The sequence below is a fragment of the Rhineura floridana genome, chromosome 2 (genome assembly GCF_030035675.1).
Source record: "Rhineura floridana isolate rRhiFlo1 chromosome 2, rRhiFlo1.hap2, whole genome shotgun sequence".
Lineage (NCBI taxonomy): Eukaryota > Metazoa > Chordata > Lepidosauria > Squamata > Rhineuridae > Rhineura > Rhineura floridana.
In genome coordinates, this window is record NC_084481.1 from 169,811,992 (window position 1) to 169,829,530 (window position 17,539).

Here is a 17,539-nt window from a genome sequence, read left to right on the forward strand (position 1 = left end):
TAAGGCCATGACCCTGCACTATATTTACTATACTGTCTCTCATTTTCTTTCTTTTGTGGTTTGTAGTGAGAGACAATAGCTGCAAGAAAGGGATGTGACTCAGTGGTAGAGTGCTGCTTTGCATGCAGGTCTCTGGTTCAACCCCTGACGTCTCTGGGTACGTCTGAGAAAGACCCTGCCTGAAATCCTGGAGAGCCACTGCCAGTCAGTGTCGACAATACTGATCTAGATGGACTGACAGTCTAAGTACAAAGCAGCTTCCTATGTAACTAGCTGAACAGATGCACTAACCTCAGATTTGAAAATGAGTATTAAAAAACCCCACGTGTCATTAGCAGTACAATCCATTCTGCCATGCAGCTTCCCCAGATATGATCTAATTCTGTTTGGTGAGAAGGTTGACTTAAACCAGGCATGAGGAATCCCAAGCCTGGGGACCAAATGTGGCCCTCCAGGCCTATCGTTTTGGCTCTTGGAATTATCTCCAGGCCCACCCCTATCCCCACGTCACACAGAGTGCATTTGTCTGGTTGTAATGAGTCCTTGAACTGTGATAACAACTCCTTGCTTATCTGGATGGAGGACAGAGATGGGTGTGTGTGTGTAGAAGCGACCCTACCGTACAGAGGTAATATTTACATTCATTGCTCCACCCACTTCTGCCTCTGGCCCCATCCACCACTGGCATGTGACCTTCAGAAGGTTGCCCAGAAGGGAACGCGGCCTTCAGGCTGAAAGAGGTTTTCCACCCCTGGTTTAAATTGTGTCTGGCCTGCTCAAGATGCCTACTACTTGACACAAGACAAAGTTTTCTGCCCTGGCATCAGTACTGCTATACTAAATGCACTGCACAAAATTAGGGGCAGAAGTTCTCTTTTCCATTAGAAATAACTTATATAAAGCATGGTGCAGATTAAAGACTTGTTTTTATTCTAAGATTACTTGTTAAAATTGTCACTGATAATGCAGAAATAATAGATAATTAAACAAAGGTCATCGGTTTGGTTTCTCTCACCTGTTCTTAAGCACAACCATCACTAGCAAATTTGACAGACAAGACCACCAGAGAGGCAAGGAGAACTGCTCAGCCTCACCCGCGGGGCTTTCAGTTTGGCTCCTCAGTGTATGCTTACAAGCCACAGATAGATTTAAATGGCCCATCCAAAATTAAGAGTGTTTTAATGACACCATCTTCCAGCTTACGCCCTGGCCAGAAATCAAAAGGTTGGAGGAACCCTCACATCAGTAGTGATTGGGGGGGGGTAGAGGGAGCAGGATGTTCTCTGTCTAGCCACAGATGACGAACATTTGTGACAGAATGGTCACTCCCAGCATCCCATGTTGGCAATCTGGGCACACAGCATAGCTAGATTCACATACCTGATGGAAATCAGGAGTACGTTCAAGCACTGAAATCCTCTGGGTCATTGCTCAACCCTAGCAGGAGATGGGATGCGCTATCGGTGTATGTATGTATGAAGCATCTCCATCTGGCCACAGCTGTGTAGGGAAGGGGACGCAGCACCTCCAAGATGTTTGCCAGAATTGAGCATCAATGCTAATTTTCAACCAATGTATTTGACAGGTACAATTAGTTGCTCTGCGTCATAATTTCACAAGTTCTACTCAGAAAAGCAACATCGTATTTGGAGTGCTGAAGGATACCATTGACCTTAAGAGGAAAATCATCTTTAATAGGGAGACTGAACACAATGCACAGGAAATGCTCACTATCACTGATATGCAGTTCTGGAAAACTTACAATTCATGAACATTTGATTTTCCCATGAATTATTCCTGTTTTTATGCCATTTATTAATTTTAGTATCTGACTAGTAAGTTAATATTTTAATTAAAATTAATGGGTGCTCAGTTGTTCAGTGCTATTCCCGCACCAGAAGCAGGCACCCACACACATATTCAAAGCATCCAACAAAAATTCAAAAGCCAGGCAGCCATCTCAGAAATTTTTAATGTGCAATTAAAAACAACAGTGACTGAGGCATGGCCTTAGAAGGTGCTTCATCACCGAAACCTAGTTCAGATGTAACCTTATTTATTATTAAACACAATTCATAACCAACAGGAACTGTGGTTCCAGTCACAAAGTACGTCTGACATGTATTTAAACTATGTCCCTTTGTTGGCATGCCTTGTTACCTGAAGTCTCTTCTCCAGTGTACATAAAGCATAAATATGCCCTCTAGGTGGGCAGGGAGAGAGGGACACCTTTCAGCTCTGCAACTACATCCACCAGTTGCTTCAATCACACCATTTTTCTATGGCCATCTAAGGATCATTATTATTGCATTATGAACAGTCCTAATCCAACTTCAGGATTTGCTGCTGGTGGCACATGAGTTTCCAATCTGTTTAAAGATCAGCAGTCCACAGAAATGTGCATTTGGCAGTGTACAATTGTTAAGACCAGTAATGGGCAGGTGCTGCTCTAACCAGGGCAATACAAACACTGAACTGAGAGATTGTAGTTGAAGGGAAAAAAGGCAACAAAATTAGCATGGAATTCAGCTCAGATCTACACAAATGCTCTCAAACTAGCATGCCATAATTTATCCTATGTACGTTGAACAAAATGAACCTACAGAAATTTAACAGTTCACAGCTACCCAAAAGAAGCTTTCCAGAAATGATGGAAAAGGACAATACAATCTCAAATGAAAACAAGAAAAACGTAGCATTTACATGGAATTGTTTTGCCTGAGAATTACATAATCTGAAATTTTTACACCACATTACTACAATGGATGTGTGTTCAGAACACGACCTCATGCACAATTCTTCCTTTTCTGCTGACACAGAGCATGGTCTCAGTCTCATGACCAAAAAACAACAAAAGGAGAAACTCCACATTTGAAAACAATACAAGTGTATCCCTACCATTGCCTAACTGGTTATAGAAATATCGGAATAACTCAGATGTGATAACACAAGACACAGTTGTTAGTTACCTCTCAGCAAGGAAAACACCCATTCAGAACTGATACTCAGGATGCCTCTGAAGAAGCCCCATGTACGCAGCAGTGCTTTGCAGAGCTTCAATATAATTGCCAGAAGCCAACAAGTCTTAGTAACCACTTTGCACTGCTAACTTACAGACTGCAAGACTTGCAGAGATTTCAAAAAGTATTATGCAAGTCCATATGTCAAAGATGCCTGGGGGTTAGTTGCCACTTTTCATGCTCTGTAGGTAGTTGCATGCTCTTGTGTAGGCAAGAACTTATTGACCCTACAACCAGCTCTGCATCTCCTCTTCATACCTCTGTGGATCAATGAAAGGCTTGTCAATTGATCGGATCATTAGCTCTCCACAATATACACATTCGGCTGCCACAATATCATCAATTTCAGCTTTCATCTGTTCGCGACTTAACTGGCCCTTTCCTTGGCCAGTAGTATCTGCATCCTTAGGGCGATGGTGGGATTTGGAGGGTTGGCTTGTGGCCGAAAGCTTCTTTTGAAGGTCCTCCAGTTTAACCTGTTTATAGGCAGGCAAGTTTGGATAAACAGCCTGGAGAAGGCAATCATAGTGGAACATGTGTCCACAGAGAAAGAGATAGAAGGGGCGGTTCAGGAGCGGAAAGTCACATGCTGCACATTTTTCCTGGGGTTCTACAGAGCCATATTTGTTCCTCATTTCCTGAATGTCCTCCCTGATCCTTTTGGCACTCTGTGTTGCTTCTTCCATCTCTGTCTTCAGCTCCTCTATGTGCTTATTGTAGGCCTCTAGAGAGTTGCAGATGGCTTCCTTGAAGTGATCAATAGTGACAAAGTCTGGAAAGAATGGCAGGACATCTTCGATCTTCAGCAGGTTGCAGCTTGAAAGGCAGGCCATGGCTTTCTTGACATCCTTCTCTTCCTGGACCACATGTCGAGCAATCTTCAGCCAAAGCTTCTTTCTCAGTTCCTCATCCTCTTCAGGAAGGTCTGCACAGGACTTTGCCATATCTACATCCACCTGGGCAGGGCAGGGGAAATCCAAAAAGCAAGGAAAAAAGGAAACAGTTACCATTTACCCCTCACTCTGGTCACTAAATATACTTTTGGGAAAGATGGAGGCATGGCTAACAGGAACTAGATATAGCTATATGAAAATAAAGGGGCAAGAAGAAGATGACATTTCTTGTTTCCTCCAGCCAAATATTGAACATTGGTTTTAGGCCAGTGTGGTGTAGTGGTTAAGGTGTTGGACTACGATCTGGGAGACCAGAGTTCAAATCCCCACATAGCCATGAAGCTCACTGGGTGACCTTGGGCCAGTCACAGCCTCTGTCTCAGAGGAAGGCAATGCTAAATCCGCTCTGAATACTGCTTACCATGAAAACACTATTTGTAGGGTCGCCATAAGTCGGAATCGACTTGAAGGCAGTCCATTGAGATTGACTGATCCAGCTATTAGGGATCATTTTGAAAAGTCATCTATCCAGAGATGCAACAAGACTGAACAATTCAAAAGGAGTTGCATTTCCACATGGGTCACACTTTTTTCCCTTAACCAGAGAATTAAGAATGCAGAAGACCAGTTGTATGTTCTTCTTACAAAATGGGAGATGGGGAAAGACCAATTTATAGAGGTTACAGAATGCTTTCATTCATTGCACACAAAAAACAAAAAAGTAATGCAACACCTTAAAGACTAACACATTTATGGCACTAGCTTTCATAAGCAGCCCACTTCACCAGATGCATGAAGCATTACCCTAAGTTGGCAGGTGAGGAGAGGGAATGGAAAACCAAATGCGAGACGTACAGACAACGTGTTGGTTCCAATTGGTGTCTCTCCACTGCTAAACAGCTCGGAGCCTTCTATCAGTGGAGCAGGGCTCAAGATGATCTCCCATGTTATTCCAAAGCACTTTGAAGCAGATTGAAAGGGCTGCAGGGAGGAGGGAGAATTTCTGAAGATTGCTTCATTCTCTGTTCCGCTAACAGAAGGCTCGGCTGGATCAAATGGCCTTCCATCAGCAGAGGGATGCCAACTGGATACAATTGCATTGACAATTACAGTGACAATTACATTCAAGTGACATAAGAGAGCTAAATGGAACCTCCTTGTATATAAGCAGTATCACTCAAAGTGCCAGATGCTGGGCCAGAGAAAGGGAGGGTTATTGCGTTCATATTCTTCCTGCGAGCTGCCCAAAAGCAACTGATAATTGTTGCTGAAAAACAATGCTGAACCAGAAAGGCCTTACTCTCATCCAGCAACGCAACTATTACATTAGAGAACCCTGTAATAACAGTCCCTTGCTTTCCAGGCAATGAACACGGCAACATAGTTTCCCAGTCCATCCTCTGTCGATGTCAGAGCCTCCCCAACCTTTCAAGTCTTAAATATATATATATATATATATCTAACAGTCCTTGAACTTTCAAATACATAAACGAACAAGGATCACTGTTTGTAAGGTAGCAACACCTACCTGCAAAGCTAGATCCACAGCTTCCTCATACATCTCCATAACTTTGTACACGTGGACACATGCTCGATGGTGGCCATGTTCTGCACAGAGCCGAAGTGCGTATTTCAGGTCATAGTGGATGTTGTCAGCGTAAGTTCCAGCTTGTTCCAGGTATGACAACAATGAATCAGGACGACACAGAGCATAGAGTGACAAGAGGTAATTGTGAATGGCCTGCTGAGTTTCCTTCAGCTCACTCACACAGAACTCCATGTATCGAATGGCTTCATTGATCTGCTGGGTGCTCCCACTCTGACTATAGTTGACAAGGGCAGGGATGAGGTTTTTCGCATCAAGTTTATTCCCCATTTCAATCCAAGCATCTACCAACTTCTTGGGGATGTGCTGGATCAAGACTGGAGAAAACTTGTAAAAGAGCACATCAGCCTTGATTTTAGACAGGACTTCAAGCGCTTCATTGTAATTCTCATGCTGGCAGTAATGGGCTATCACCCGCTCATAATCTTGCATTACGACAGCAAAGTATACCATGTGTTCTGTGTCTCCATGGCTCGCCAACAGCTCATGTATAGTTGCTCGGTTGTTGAACAGGCAGTCTTTGTTTTTGGGGCTGCCCAAGAAGCTGCGGAACTTGTCCCGAGTCTTCTCATAGAGGTCCCGTTTTGAGGCATCGGCTTCCAAAACTCCTAGACAATTCAAGTACAGCTCTGTTAGCCAGGTGGTCAGCAGGGTTGTCTGAGTCTTTTCAGATGGCTTCAAGCCAGCCAGTTTCTTAATCAGAAACTCCATCAGTGCCTCTTCCTGCTTGGCTTCAATAAACTTAAGTGCAATCTCCTCAAAGTAATTTTGAGTCAATGCGTAACACTTAGCACTATCCAGATATCTCTTGTTCTGGAAGCAGTATTCTGCCTCCTTTGCCAGTACGATATCCAGGCACTCGGGGCGGTCCTTGCAATATTCTTTAGCCAGATCAAACTTGTTGATGTTCATGTACATCTTCCATACATCACGGGACTCTCGCTGTACATTGTACCGAAACACAAACTTTTCTGTGTGAATCCAGATTTGCCCATATGCGGGATCTTTGATCATACACTTCAGTGATCCAAACTTTTCCAAGAACACATCCTCAAAGACAACTTGCCCATTTAGGGTACACACAGCTTTCACTCTGTCAGGAAACAACAGCAGGAAATGAAACTGTGTGAGCACTATGGAGATGGGCTTATTGGCTACTGCATCTACATCAGAAGGATATTCCCAGACTTGCTCATGACTAAGAATAGAGTCAGGACGTCCATAGTCCAGTGATCCATACAGGACACCATTTCCCATCATCCAAGCAAAAGCACTTGGGGAGGAACGAAGCTTTGGAGTATAAAATGCAATTTCACTGTAACCCAGGCTAGCAGGAAACTCACGGAAACCAGGCAAGTGATCTGCAGGCATGCTAAATATCGCTCCAAAGCCTTGCTGTTCAGATCCCTCTGGAATCTTGCCAACAAACTGAAAAAGCCTCTTACTAGTAATGGCAATAATAAAGCACTTCCCATCAATTCCTCGTTCTATCTCGAGACAGCAGACTGGGGTAGGTCCTGCCTCCTCTTCTAGGTTATAAATAAAGCGAAAATACTGATCAGAGTTAGTGCCAAAGAGACTGCCTTCACTGGCTGAAACCTCAGCCTCGTATATGTGGCCTTGGGATGTTCCCACCAAAATGGGGCCTGTATTCATCTCTGAACCAAGGAACTTGTTCCATCCCACACTTTCAATCAAGTGACCTTTCCAGCGGGACAGGATCCGCACCTTTTGAGCACTTCGACTTAAATACAGGCATTCACTGGTGGTCAGGGCAATGATAAGATGAGAACCTGTAATGAAAAGGGATACCACAACCAAGATTAAAATAACAAACATAAGATCATAGCAAAATCCCCCTCCTTAGACACAGCTTTTGATGCCTGAGAAAGTTTTCAGAAGGTTCTGGACACACCTTTGACAAACACAAAAATATTTAAAACCCCAAGATCATGACATTTGTCATAACAACAGATAACTAGCATAATACTGTCACATATTTGTCATCCACATTTCAACAGGAGTGTCATGAAAAGGTCTGATTGTTTCTCAGGAATGTCCTACTTGTTCTCAACCTTTTAGAGTTTTCTTCCATATCAGTACACTCACAATTATACACAGGTGTTATTTGGAATTCAGCTTTTTTTGGTGTCCATAGATGTCAAAATCTGCTACAAATTTGCAGACAGCCAATGTTTTAAACCACTACTGAGATATCAGCTAATAAATTACTTTACAGAAATGTGTTTTTACTTCAGTTATGTCTAAGAAGTGTAGTCTTCAACATTACCAACTTCACTCATAAATCAGTCAATTTTGGATACAAGTTGCAGTGTCCTATTGTTACACAATGACTTATGGAAAGGTACCTAGTTAAATCATTCAGGTCAGAGTATCACCACTGTGTTAAGACCCCATTTAATCACCAAAACGTTTACTGAAGGAATACCCTCACAGGATGGTCTGACCAAAAATATAAGTAAGAGAAGAAAGGGCAGCAGACCATTTGTTCTTTTCCCATATAAATGTACACTTTACAAAAAATTCCTTAAGGAGAGAAATGCTAGGTATTTTGTTAATATATGAAGGAAACTAGGGATGGCTTTTCTAGACAGGAACATACATATTGCATGCAAAGAACATAATTTTGTAGTATTTACTGAAGATGTCAAATAGCACTTTGCACCTCCTCTTCTCACCTCACCTGTGTGGTCCAAAAACAGCTTGTAAACTCCAGCTTCATCCTTTCGCCCAAGCTCTGCCTGGTTAGGCTCATCTGCCTTGGCCAAATCAAGTCTACATAAATGGGGAAAGAAAGCAAGTTGTTGAAAAGTAAACGAAACTGAGTGGGGCTGACAGAAACTTTGCTGTCTGACAGAAGGTCATGAATTCATTTCAGACAGTCTTTCCTAAAGGGATTGGCTTGCTTTTATTATTATTATTCTTAAAAGTCTCAGCAAAGCAGTTACAAACATTCAAAAATCAAGTTCCACGTCATAATCAAGTTTAATGAAGTGAATTAGTTCTCCTGAAGAGCCCCTCCCTGGTCCCATATGTATATGAGAACTACTGCTCAATTGCCAATATCCCCTTTTTGGGCAAGGTGCTCAAGAGACTGGTGACTGGTCAGCTTCAGACAGTCTTGGAGGAAACTAATTATCTTGATCCGTTTCAGTCTGGTTTCAGGCTGGGATGTGAGACTAGAACACCCTTGGTTGTCTAACTGATGATCAACTCCAGATGACCCCATCTAGATGTTAATTATCCTGGATCTCTCAAGTTTCTGATACCTTCAACCATGGTATATTACTAGATTGGCTCTGTGAGGTGGAAGTTGGGGGCAATGTGCTATTGTGGTTCTGTTCCTACCCACAGGGTTGTTTCCAGAAGATGGGACTGGGTGACTTCTGCTCTGCCACATGGCAATTAAGCTGTGGGGGACTGCAGGGTTCTATTCTGTTCCCCATGCTATTTAATATCTACATAAAGCTGCTGGGAGAGATCATCAGGGGTTTTGGAGTTTGGTGTTATCACTATGCCAGCAACACTCAGCTCTGTTTTTCCATATTATCTGAGCCAGGTGAATCTGTACAGGTACTAAACCACTGTCTAGCTACTAAAATGGGCTGAATGAGGGCCAATTAATTAAAACTTAATCCCAACAAGTTGGTTAGTTAGTTGGTGGTTCATAGATTCAGGAAATTGGCGACTGACCTTCCTAGACAGAGTTGCACTCCACTTGGAGGAGGGGGTAGAAAGCCTGGGAGCATTCCTAGATTCAAACCTGGTGACTCAACACTCAAGTGGCTTTGGTGGATCAGACTGCTTTTGCCAGCTTTCAGTTGGTGCACTAGTTACAGCCATTCTTGGATGGCAACAGCCTGGTAATTGTAGTCCATGCTCTGGTAACCTCCCAATTAGATTACTGCAATGTGCACTTCATGCGGCTACCCTTGAAAGGGTCATCCAAAGTGCTGTCTAGTCCTGTACTGTTGGGTGAATTTCAACTGGCATGGCTCAACTATATGGACAAAGTGCTTGGTCATATCATGCAGCCACTTGAGTGTCGGATCCTTGCTCTTTGTGGCTTACTAAAACTGGAGGAAAGGGACAGCTGGCTGGGCTAAGAAGGCAATGAATGAGGGGGGTGGTCCTGGCCTGCATAAAAGAGGCTGCAATATAACCAATCCTGAAAAAAAACTTGCCTTGGACCCAGAAGATCTAAATGATAAACTGGTGGCAAATGTCCCCTTCATGGTCAAGGTTCTTGAATGGGTGATCACTGACCAGTTCAGACAGTCTTGGAATAAACTGGATTAATCAATTTCAACTGGTGGCCAGCTATGCCCCTATCTGGGCAGGGAGAGGCAAGCTTCAACAGTGATATATACTCTAGTAACCCCCAGGTTGGTTGGTTGGTTTATTGCATTTGTATACCTTATTGCAATGCACTATATGTCAAGCTGTCTTTGAAGGCCTCCCAGAAACTGTAGCTGGTGCAGAACACAATAGCCAGACTGTTAATGGGGATCAGGCAGTTGAACCATATCATACCAATTCTGGCCCAGGTACACTGTACCAATATGTTTCTGAGCCCAATTCAAAGTACTGGTTTTAACCTACAGCCTTATACAGCTCAGGACCCCATAACTTTGCGGAACGCCTCTTACAACATGACCTTATCCAAACCCTGAGGTGATCATGCAAGGTCGTGCTCCACGTGCCTCAGAGGGTGTTGACAAGAAAGTGGACCTTTTTGGTGGTGTCGTCCCTCCCCTGGCCTCATTTACAGAATGCTCTCCCCAGCAAAAGCCTGGCTAGCACTGACATTAACATCATGTTGGCGCCAGGCAAAGACTTCCCTTTTCTCCCAGGCGTTGGACTGTTAACATTCTTATGTTCTGCTGGACGTTCAAAAGGGGTTGCTTTGTGCCAATGTTAATATATGTGTTTTCTTGGGGCTTTTAGACTTGCATTGACAAATTTTGGGGTTGCTGTTATATCTGTCTTCATGAGACTATTTTTAGTAGAAAGAATCTAAGAAACTGAATAATAAATAAAATTTACAATAAACATTTCCTGTCATACTGACTTTTCGCTTTTTTACACATAATTCTACTTAGAAGATCATCACCACAACCACAAATTCAGAAACAGGGTAACAGCTAATAATCTCAAGAGTTTAATGAGGCATTGTGAACTAGAAAATATTTTCTGGAATGGGTCAGATGCCTGTTCATCTTCCCTACACCCCATGAACTTACTCAAAACTCAAAAACAGTAATAAAAGACATTGCACATACCTAAAAATTATGTCTTTTCCAAGACTCATACACAACTGGTTTGAAGAGACAACCAGACTGTTAATCTTCTCAGGCGGGGTGAAATCAATCCTCTGTTTGTTAAAAATTGGAGTCTCTTTTTCTAGTCGAGCATTCACATATCCTTAAAAAAGAATTAGGTTAAAAAAATTGAAATCAAACAGCACCACAATCCAATGTGTAAACATACCCATGCACACTCTAGACCTGGAAAGTGGATCCATTTACATACAGACTTCTAAGCCATGAATCTGGGCTTAATAAACCATGGTGCGCATGCAGCCTGATTGCTCCTGCTGTGCTCCTTCCTTTCCTGGTGAAAAAGAACGTAACAGCTTAGTGTTACATCCTAACCTAGGATTGTAGTTTGTTTCTCCCTAACAAATCAGGATCTTTAGCCAGTGTTAAACCATGGTTTGCTGTTGGCTTACAAATCCTGGCTTGTTAGGGAGAAATAAACCATGATCAGAAGTAATGCAAAGTTATCTCCTTCCTGATACATTTACCCACTGACATATAGTGGGCGCAATGAGGCTGTGCGCACCAGCACATCATTCATGTACAATATGGTTTATTAAGCCAATAGTCTTGTTATATGCAAATGTGGCCATAGCATACCTCTGAAAACTACTGCGGACAAACAAGAATGAGGGAGGGCATCATCTTTATGCTCTGCTTGCAATCTATCAGTGGCACCTCTCTGTTTTCTATAAGGAACATAGGAATCTGCCTGCTATCAAGCTGGACTAGCATTGCCTATGGCACTGCTGTCAGGAGGGTGGAAGTGAGACACAGCCACACCACACCAGCCACTTCTGCTCCACACTAACTAGCACATCTCTCCAGGATCTCAGGCTGAGAGGGCCTTTTCCCATCACCTGCTACCTGATCCATTTTTCAACTGGAGATGCCAGGGATTGCACCTGGGACCTTCTGCATGCTCTACCACTCAGGTATGGCCCCTCTCCAATTGACAGGGGCTAAACAAGGCAATCCTTATATTCTGAGATTCATTAATATTCTGTTTTATGGGATTACTAAAAGCAGTAAGTGCTCTTTGGATCAAAGAAAATGAAAAGAATTAATTTATTCTTCCATCTTATTACAAATCACCAGTTTGACTTCTAAGTAGAAAACAGAGATATGAAGAAACACTATAGGTCCATGAATAACACGAAGAAAAATTAACGCAAAAATAATAATGCAAGCGAGTTTGCAAAACACAAGTATTTCAGATAAAATACATACAAACGCAGCCTGCAGCGCAACTTAAAAACAACATACTATCACTCTCCCAAGAATCTCAGTGTGAAAGGGTATTAATTTGGAAATAAGAAGTATAGAGGATAAAGATGTGACTTGTTTGTATAGATCTACACAGGATTGTGCTGTAAGATTATATTCTCTCATTCAGTCTATATCTAACATATCTAAAAGATGATGACTCAAAGTGGGAACAAATCCAATGTCTTTTTTGCTTTCATTCCTAGACAAAATTAGGTTTTCTCCTCTCCCTAGGGCAGATGCAGATCCTGTGGTTCTCCAGATGTTGTTGAATTACAACTCCCATCATCCCTGGCCACTGGTCATGCTTGCTGGAGCTTATGGAAGTTGGAGCCCAAGAACATCTGGAGAGCCAGTGGTTCCCCATCCTTGCCCTAAGACGGAAGAGGGGAGCGTCTCTGGCTCCATGAACCAGTTCCTTATCAGAATCTGTCTCATGAGCCAAATTTGACAGGTGCCATATGACTGACGATGGACAAGGCTGAGTGGGGGGGACATGCAAAAGGCTTCAACACAGCCCTCACACTCCCATTTGAGCAAACAAAAGTGCAGGAGCTCTTTGAAGTAGCTCCTTCACACCCATGAGCTATTTCAAAGAGCACTTTTGCTCTTTTCCCCACAGCTGATGCTGGGAACAGGATTGCACAACCAGCACAAGATTAAAACTTGTCCTCCTGCCCACTGATGATACTAGTGATGTCAGCTGATGGGCAGATGGGAATGGTTTGGGGAAAATGGTCTCACAGGCCAAATTTTATCTCCTGGTGGGCCCTGACTGGCCCAGCAGCCAGAAATTCCCCACCCCTGCCCTAAGAGGAAAGTAAACCATCTACACCTAAGGCAATTTTCCTCAAGCTGGTGCTCTCCAAATGTTTTGCACTACAAGTCCTACCAGCCCCAGCCAATGGTCAGGGATGATGGAACTTGTAGGCAAAAACATGCGCGGGGCATCAGCTTGGGAAGGCTGATCCAGGGACTTCATAGAAGGCACAACCTAACACACAACATGTTTTTTGCTCATCATCAGCAGCAGAACCACTCCCTTCCCTCCCCCTCCCTAAGAAAGAAGTGCAGAGAGGACACTTCTATTTGAAGGAAAGGATGTAAGAGCACCAGTGAATAGATTATGCCACTGTATACACCAGAAGAGGCTGCCTGCATAGCAGCCAGCAATAAATAACAATTTAGCATACTCATATGTTTGAATCTACAATCCAAAACCTCTGTAGTGCCAATTTTATACTTTTATTACTTGACAAGGGCCACAATATCATAATGCTGTTATACAAATCTATAGTGAGACCACACTTGGAATACTGCGTATCGTTCTGATTACCTTATCTCAAAAAGGATATTGTACACCTGGAAACGGTTCAGAAAAGGGCAACCAAAATGATCAAGGGGAAAGGTCACAACAGTTGGAGCTTCTTAGTTTCGAAAAAAGAAGAATAAAGGGGGATGTGATTATGCATGGTGAGGAGAAAGTGGATAGAGAATTTTTTCCCTTCTGATATAACACTAACACCCAAGGCCATCCAATGATGAATGTTGGAAGATTCAGGACAGGTAAAAGAATGTTCTTCATGCAGCAAATAGTTCAAACTTTGGAATTTGCTTCCACAATATGTAGTAACGGCCATCAACTTGGATGACTTTAAAAGAGGATTAGACGTATTCATGGAGGATAAGGTTATCAATGGCTACTAGCCCTTATATCTATGTCCTGCCTCCACGGTTGGAGGCCCAATTGCTGTGAATCACCAGTAAGGAGAGCACTATTGCACTTTGGCCCTGCTTGTGGGTTTTCCATGGGCATCTGGGAGAAAAGGATGCTGGACTAGATGGATTTTGGCCTCCTCCAGCAGGCCTCCTCTTATGGTTTCACATCAAACAGCACTTGCTGTGTACAAATGATAGCCCCATAACTGAATTCAAAGTTATGAAAGCTATAATGGACTTGGCAGAGCAATGTATGTCCAATAGCTGAGAAGTTTACATTTCTTTTCATGGACAAGAAAGAATCCTTGCTGCTATTACAGATTGCCATGCAATTTTACCTACAATTTTACAGATAATTAAACCCCTCCCATCCCCACAGTCACAAATCTGCATTACTTTGGGATTTTATTTCAGAGCTTTTTGATTCAGAGCACCATGAGCTCAGATGGTCAGACACTGCATTTTTGACCCAAGAAACCTTCACACTGTGCATTGTGCAGATCTATGGTACATATTCGATTTTCAGTAATGCTATGTAAGAGAACTGCAATGATAAATATGATTTCTAATCAAAGTCACAGTTAAAGACTTACCAGCATAAAGAAAATTTTAAAAAATCATTAAGCCACTACTTCTTTTATATCAAATATCCTTGGGTCTACATCTTTTTTTAAAATAGAGAAACAGATATAAGACTGCATGCATTAATATTAGAAGAAATGAATGTGCTTTTGGATTATTCTAAGTAATCACACTAACGGACTGAACATCAAACACATGCAGTTTTTTCATTCCACAAGGTCATATGAAGAGGAAAATCAAGACTGGGAAAACAGAGTATCTTCTAAACTGTAAATATGAACCAGCTCATATCAAGTGGAGCTTCCCTTGTGATCCAGAAACTGCAGTTGGTGCAGAATGCTGCAGCATGATTGCTAATGGGGGTGAAATTCTGTCAGCATATTAGACCTGTGCTCAAAGATATGCATTGGTTGCTTATTTGTTACCAGGCCAAGTTCAAGGTATTACTGTTAGTATATAACGTCATTGACAGCATGAGGCCAGTACTTAAGGAACCACCTTGCCCCATATGTGCTTATTTGAACACTTCTATCTGTAGAACTTGGCAGTTTTACAAGTGCCACATAATGTCTGTTCTGCATTTCCAGATTCATTCCTTTAGTGTGACAGCACATTATATTGTCTTGGCAGCCTCCTGAAAACATTTGCTTCATAGAATCATAGAGTTGGAAGGGGCCCATAAGGCCACTGAATCCAACCCCCTGCTCGATGCAGGATTCCAAATTAAAGCATACCCACCAGGTGGCTGTCCAGCCGCCTCTTGAATGCCTCCACTGTTGGAAAGCCCACCTCTCTAGGTAAAAAATATGGAATGCTTCATGAATTTGTGAGTCATCCTTGCACAAGGGCCATGCTAATCTCTGTATCATTCAAATTTTAGTATATGTGCTTCAGCAAGCCTATCCAGACACATTATTTAGTAACTTATATTTGTTTTATAAGTTTTATTGATTTCATCTTTGTTTTTATTTATGATGGTTTTTCTTTATATTTGTTTCTGACTGGTTTGGGGATTTTAGCTATATTTTTTATTTGCACAGCATTTGGAGAACGTTTTGATTAAGGCCAGCAGTTTAGAAATTTTCTCAAGAGAAATTCTCAGTGGAATAGGCTTTGACCTTTCAAACGTCAAATACTGAACTAGGATTGCACAACAAAAGTACGCCTGAATAAAGTTTGATTAACCTTTAATGAAAAATTTGTCCTAGAGTTAGGGGAAGAAGGGGAAGTTCTAGATATTAAAAACAAAGGCCGTTCTCCGTATCATGCCCGCTCATCTCCGAATCCTACAAACCACTGGCGATCAGAGAGAGAGAGAGGATCCTACAACAACAAGCCAACAGACTGCGTGTGCCTGGTCCAGGGGCTGGAAGAGGCGGAGGAGAAAGCGCGCAAGTCCGTTCAGGGCTGCGCCTTCAGACCTCCATAAGGGGGAGAGAGCAAAAGCCAGCGGACTCGCCCAGCCCAGAAACACTCGCTTCTCCTACCCGTGTGCGGGATACCCAGGCTGGTGCGGTTCTGCTGCGAGGAAGCCGAGTGAGAAAGCGAGTCCGTGTACTGGTCCAGAATGGAAGCCATGGCTGCTCCGGCAAGTGCCACGCCCGGTCCCTGACGGGCTGCGCGGCCTTACCGGCGAGCCTTTCAGAGCCAGCGGAGCCGCCCCTCGGCTCTTCACCTTCCGCTCCTTGCAGACCACCAAGCGGCCCGGCCCCCCTCGTAATTTGTCTCTCTTGCCCCTCCCCCCGGCCGCAGCGCTCATCCAACCCTCGCCAGGACAGAGCTCCGGGAGCGCAAACAGGGAGGGAGCAGGCAGCGCTTCCTGTTTCCGGGTCGACAGCCCGACCATAGAGTCAAGACGGGGGGGGGGTGTCAGCCGGTGGATTCTTACCTGATCCCTGAGAGAATAATATCTACCGTAGAAAGAAACATGAAGGCTCTTTGTTAACGTATTTCTCTTCTCTTAGCCCAGGCGGGGAAAAATCTATAAGACAATTAAAAAAAACCCAGCAAGATAGGAATTTACACCCCCCCACATACACGACGGCCTGAGTTTGAAAGTGGATGAACGCCTTAAGTTTGTTCCTGCTTTTGGTAGAGAAGAAGAAACGGTGGGATGCTGTCAGACTGCTGTGATAGAAAAATGCGTGTGTGTTTCTTTCTACTACCCGTGGGTCTTTTTACAATCGTGTGCAAATCCATGCATGTCTACTCGGGGGGAAGCCCCATTGAGTTCAATTGGATTTGCTTCAGGCCTATATCCAGTTACCTGGGAGTAAGCTTCATTGAAGAGAGGGGCTTACTTCTGAGTGCTGCGTTAGACGTGTATAGGGCTGTGCTGTTTACAGCGAGATCCTCATTGTGTGTGTTTACTAGCAGATAAGCACAATTTATTTCAATGGGACTTAAGTAAGTGTGCCCAAGTCTGCAGTTGAAGAGAAATGCCGGGAGCAGAATCAACCTTTATGTATGGCGTTTATTGATCTGACTAAGGCCTTTGATCAGAGCTTGGAAGATTACTTTTAAAAAGTAATAAGTTACAGTTACATGGCCCAAAAAAGTAGTAATTACCGTTACAATTACAATTGCTCTGACAGTAACTGATTGCTTTACTTTTCCTCCAAAGTAATCACTACAATTACATTTCAGTTACTTAGAAAAAACACCTACAAGGTGCTGGCCTTGGCTGCTGCACATCTAAGTAGCCTAAAACAACATTAAAAATAAATAAACACATACAGAGGTAGTAGAATAATTATTTTTATTCATAAGATAGCAATGGTGATCTCTCCGCTGGTGAGGGGGAGGGAGGCTGAGGCCACTACTCAGATCTTTGCACGTCAAACCAAGTGCAACCCCCCCCCCACTCAGCCAGCATAATCTCTGTCACTTAACCACCTCCCAGACCCTGCCCTGCCACCAACTAAGGAACACTCACCAAGCACACATTTTCCCCTGAGATGCAAAAAAGTTAAAATACTGCAAATGCAGCTTAGTAGCCAGAGAGGGTGGTGGAGGCCACTTTGTGTGCTAAGTGCGCACACACACACAACACGCACACACACGTCATCTTTCACCTCCACAGTTCTTTATTCTGCTGCTGCCTCCTTCTCCTTT

At 43.2% G+C, this 17,539-nt stretch overlaps 1 protein-coding gene and 1 pseudogene across 2 annotated transcripts; both read right to left on the reverse strand.

Moving 5' to 3' along the window:
• Positions 1-907: 907 nt before the first annotated feature.
• VPS18 (VPS18 core subunit of CORVET and HOPS complexes) lies at positions 908-16,153 on the reverse strand. 2 transcript variants are annotated; one of them, XM_061611408.1, is made up of 5 exons: positions 15,913-16,153; positions 10,823-10,964; positions 8,224-8,315; positions 5,442-7,312; positions 908-3,976 (listed from the first exon to the last, which is right to left on the reverse strand). In XM_061611408.1, exons 1-5 carry the CDS (start codon positions 16,001-16,003, stop codon positions 3,248-3,250), a joined length of 2,925 nt encoding a protein of 974 aa, XP_061467392.1. In that variant the 5' UTR covers positions 16,004-16,153; the 3' UTR covers positions 908-3,247. The 2 variants fall into 2 exon arrangements, with proteins under 2 accessions (XP_061467392.1, XP_061467393.1); XM_061611409.1 differs by lacking the exons at positions 10,823-10,964; positions 15,913-16,153 and having other exon boundaries at positions 8,219-8,305.
• Positions 15,226-15,322, reverse strand: LOC133378639 (U6 spliceosomal RNA; annotated as a pseudogene).
• Positions 16,154-17,539: the final 1,386 nt, after the last annotated feature.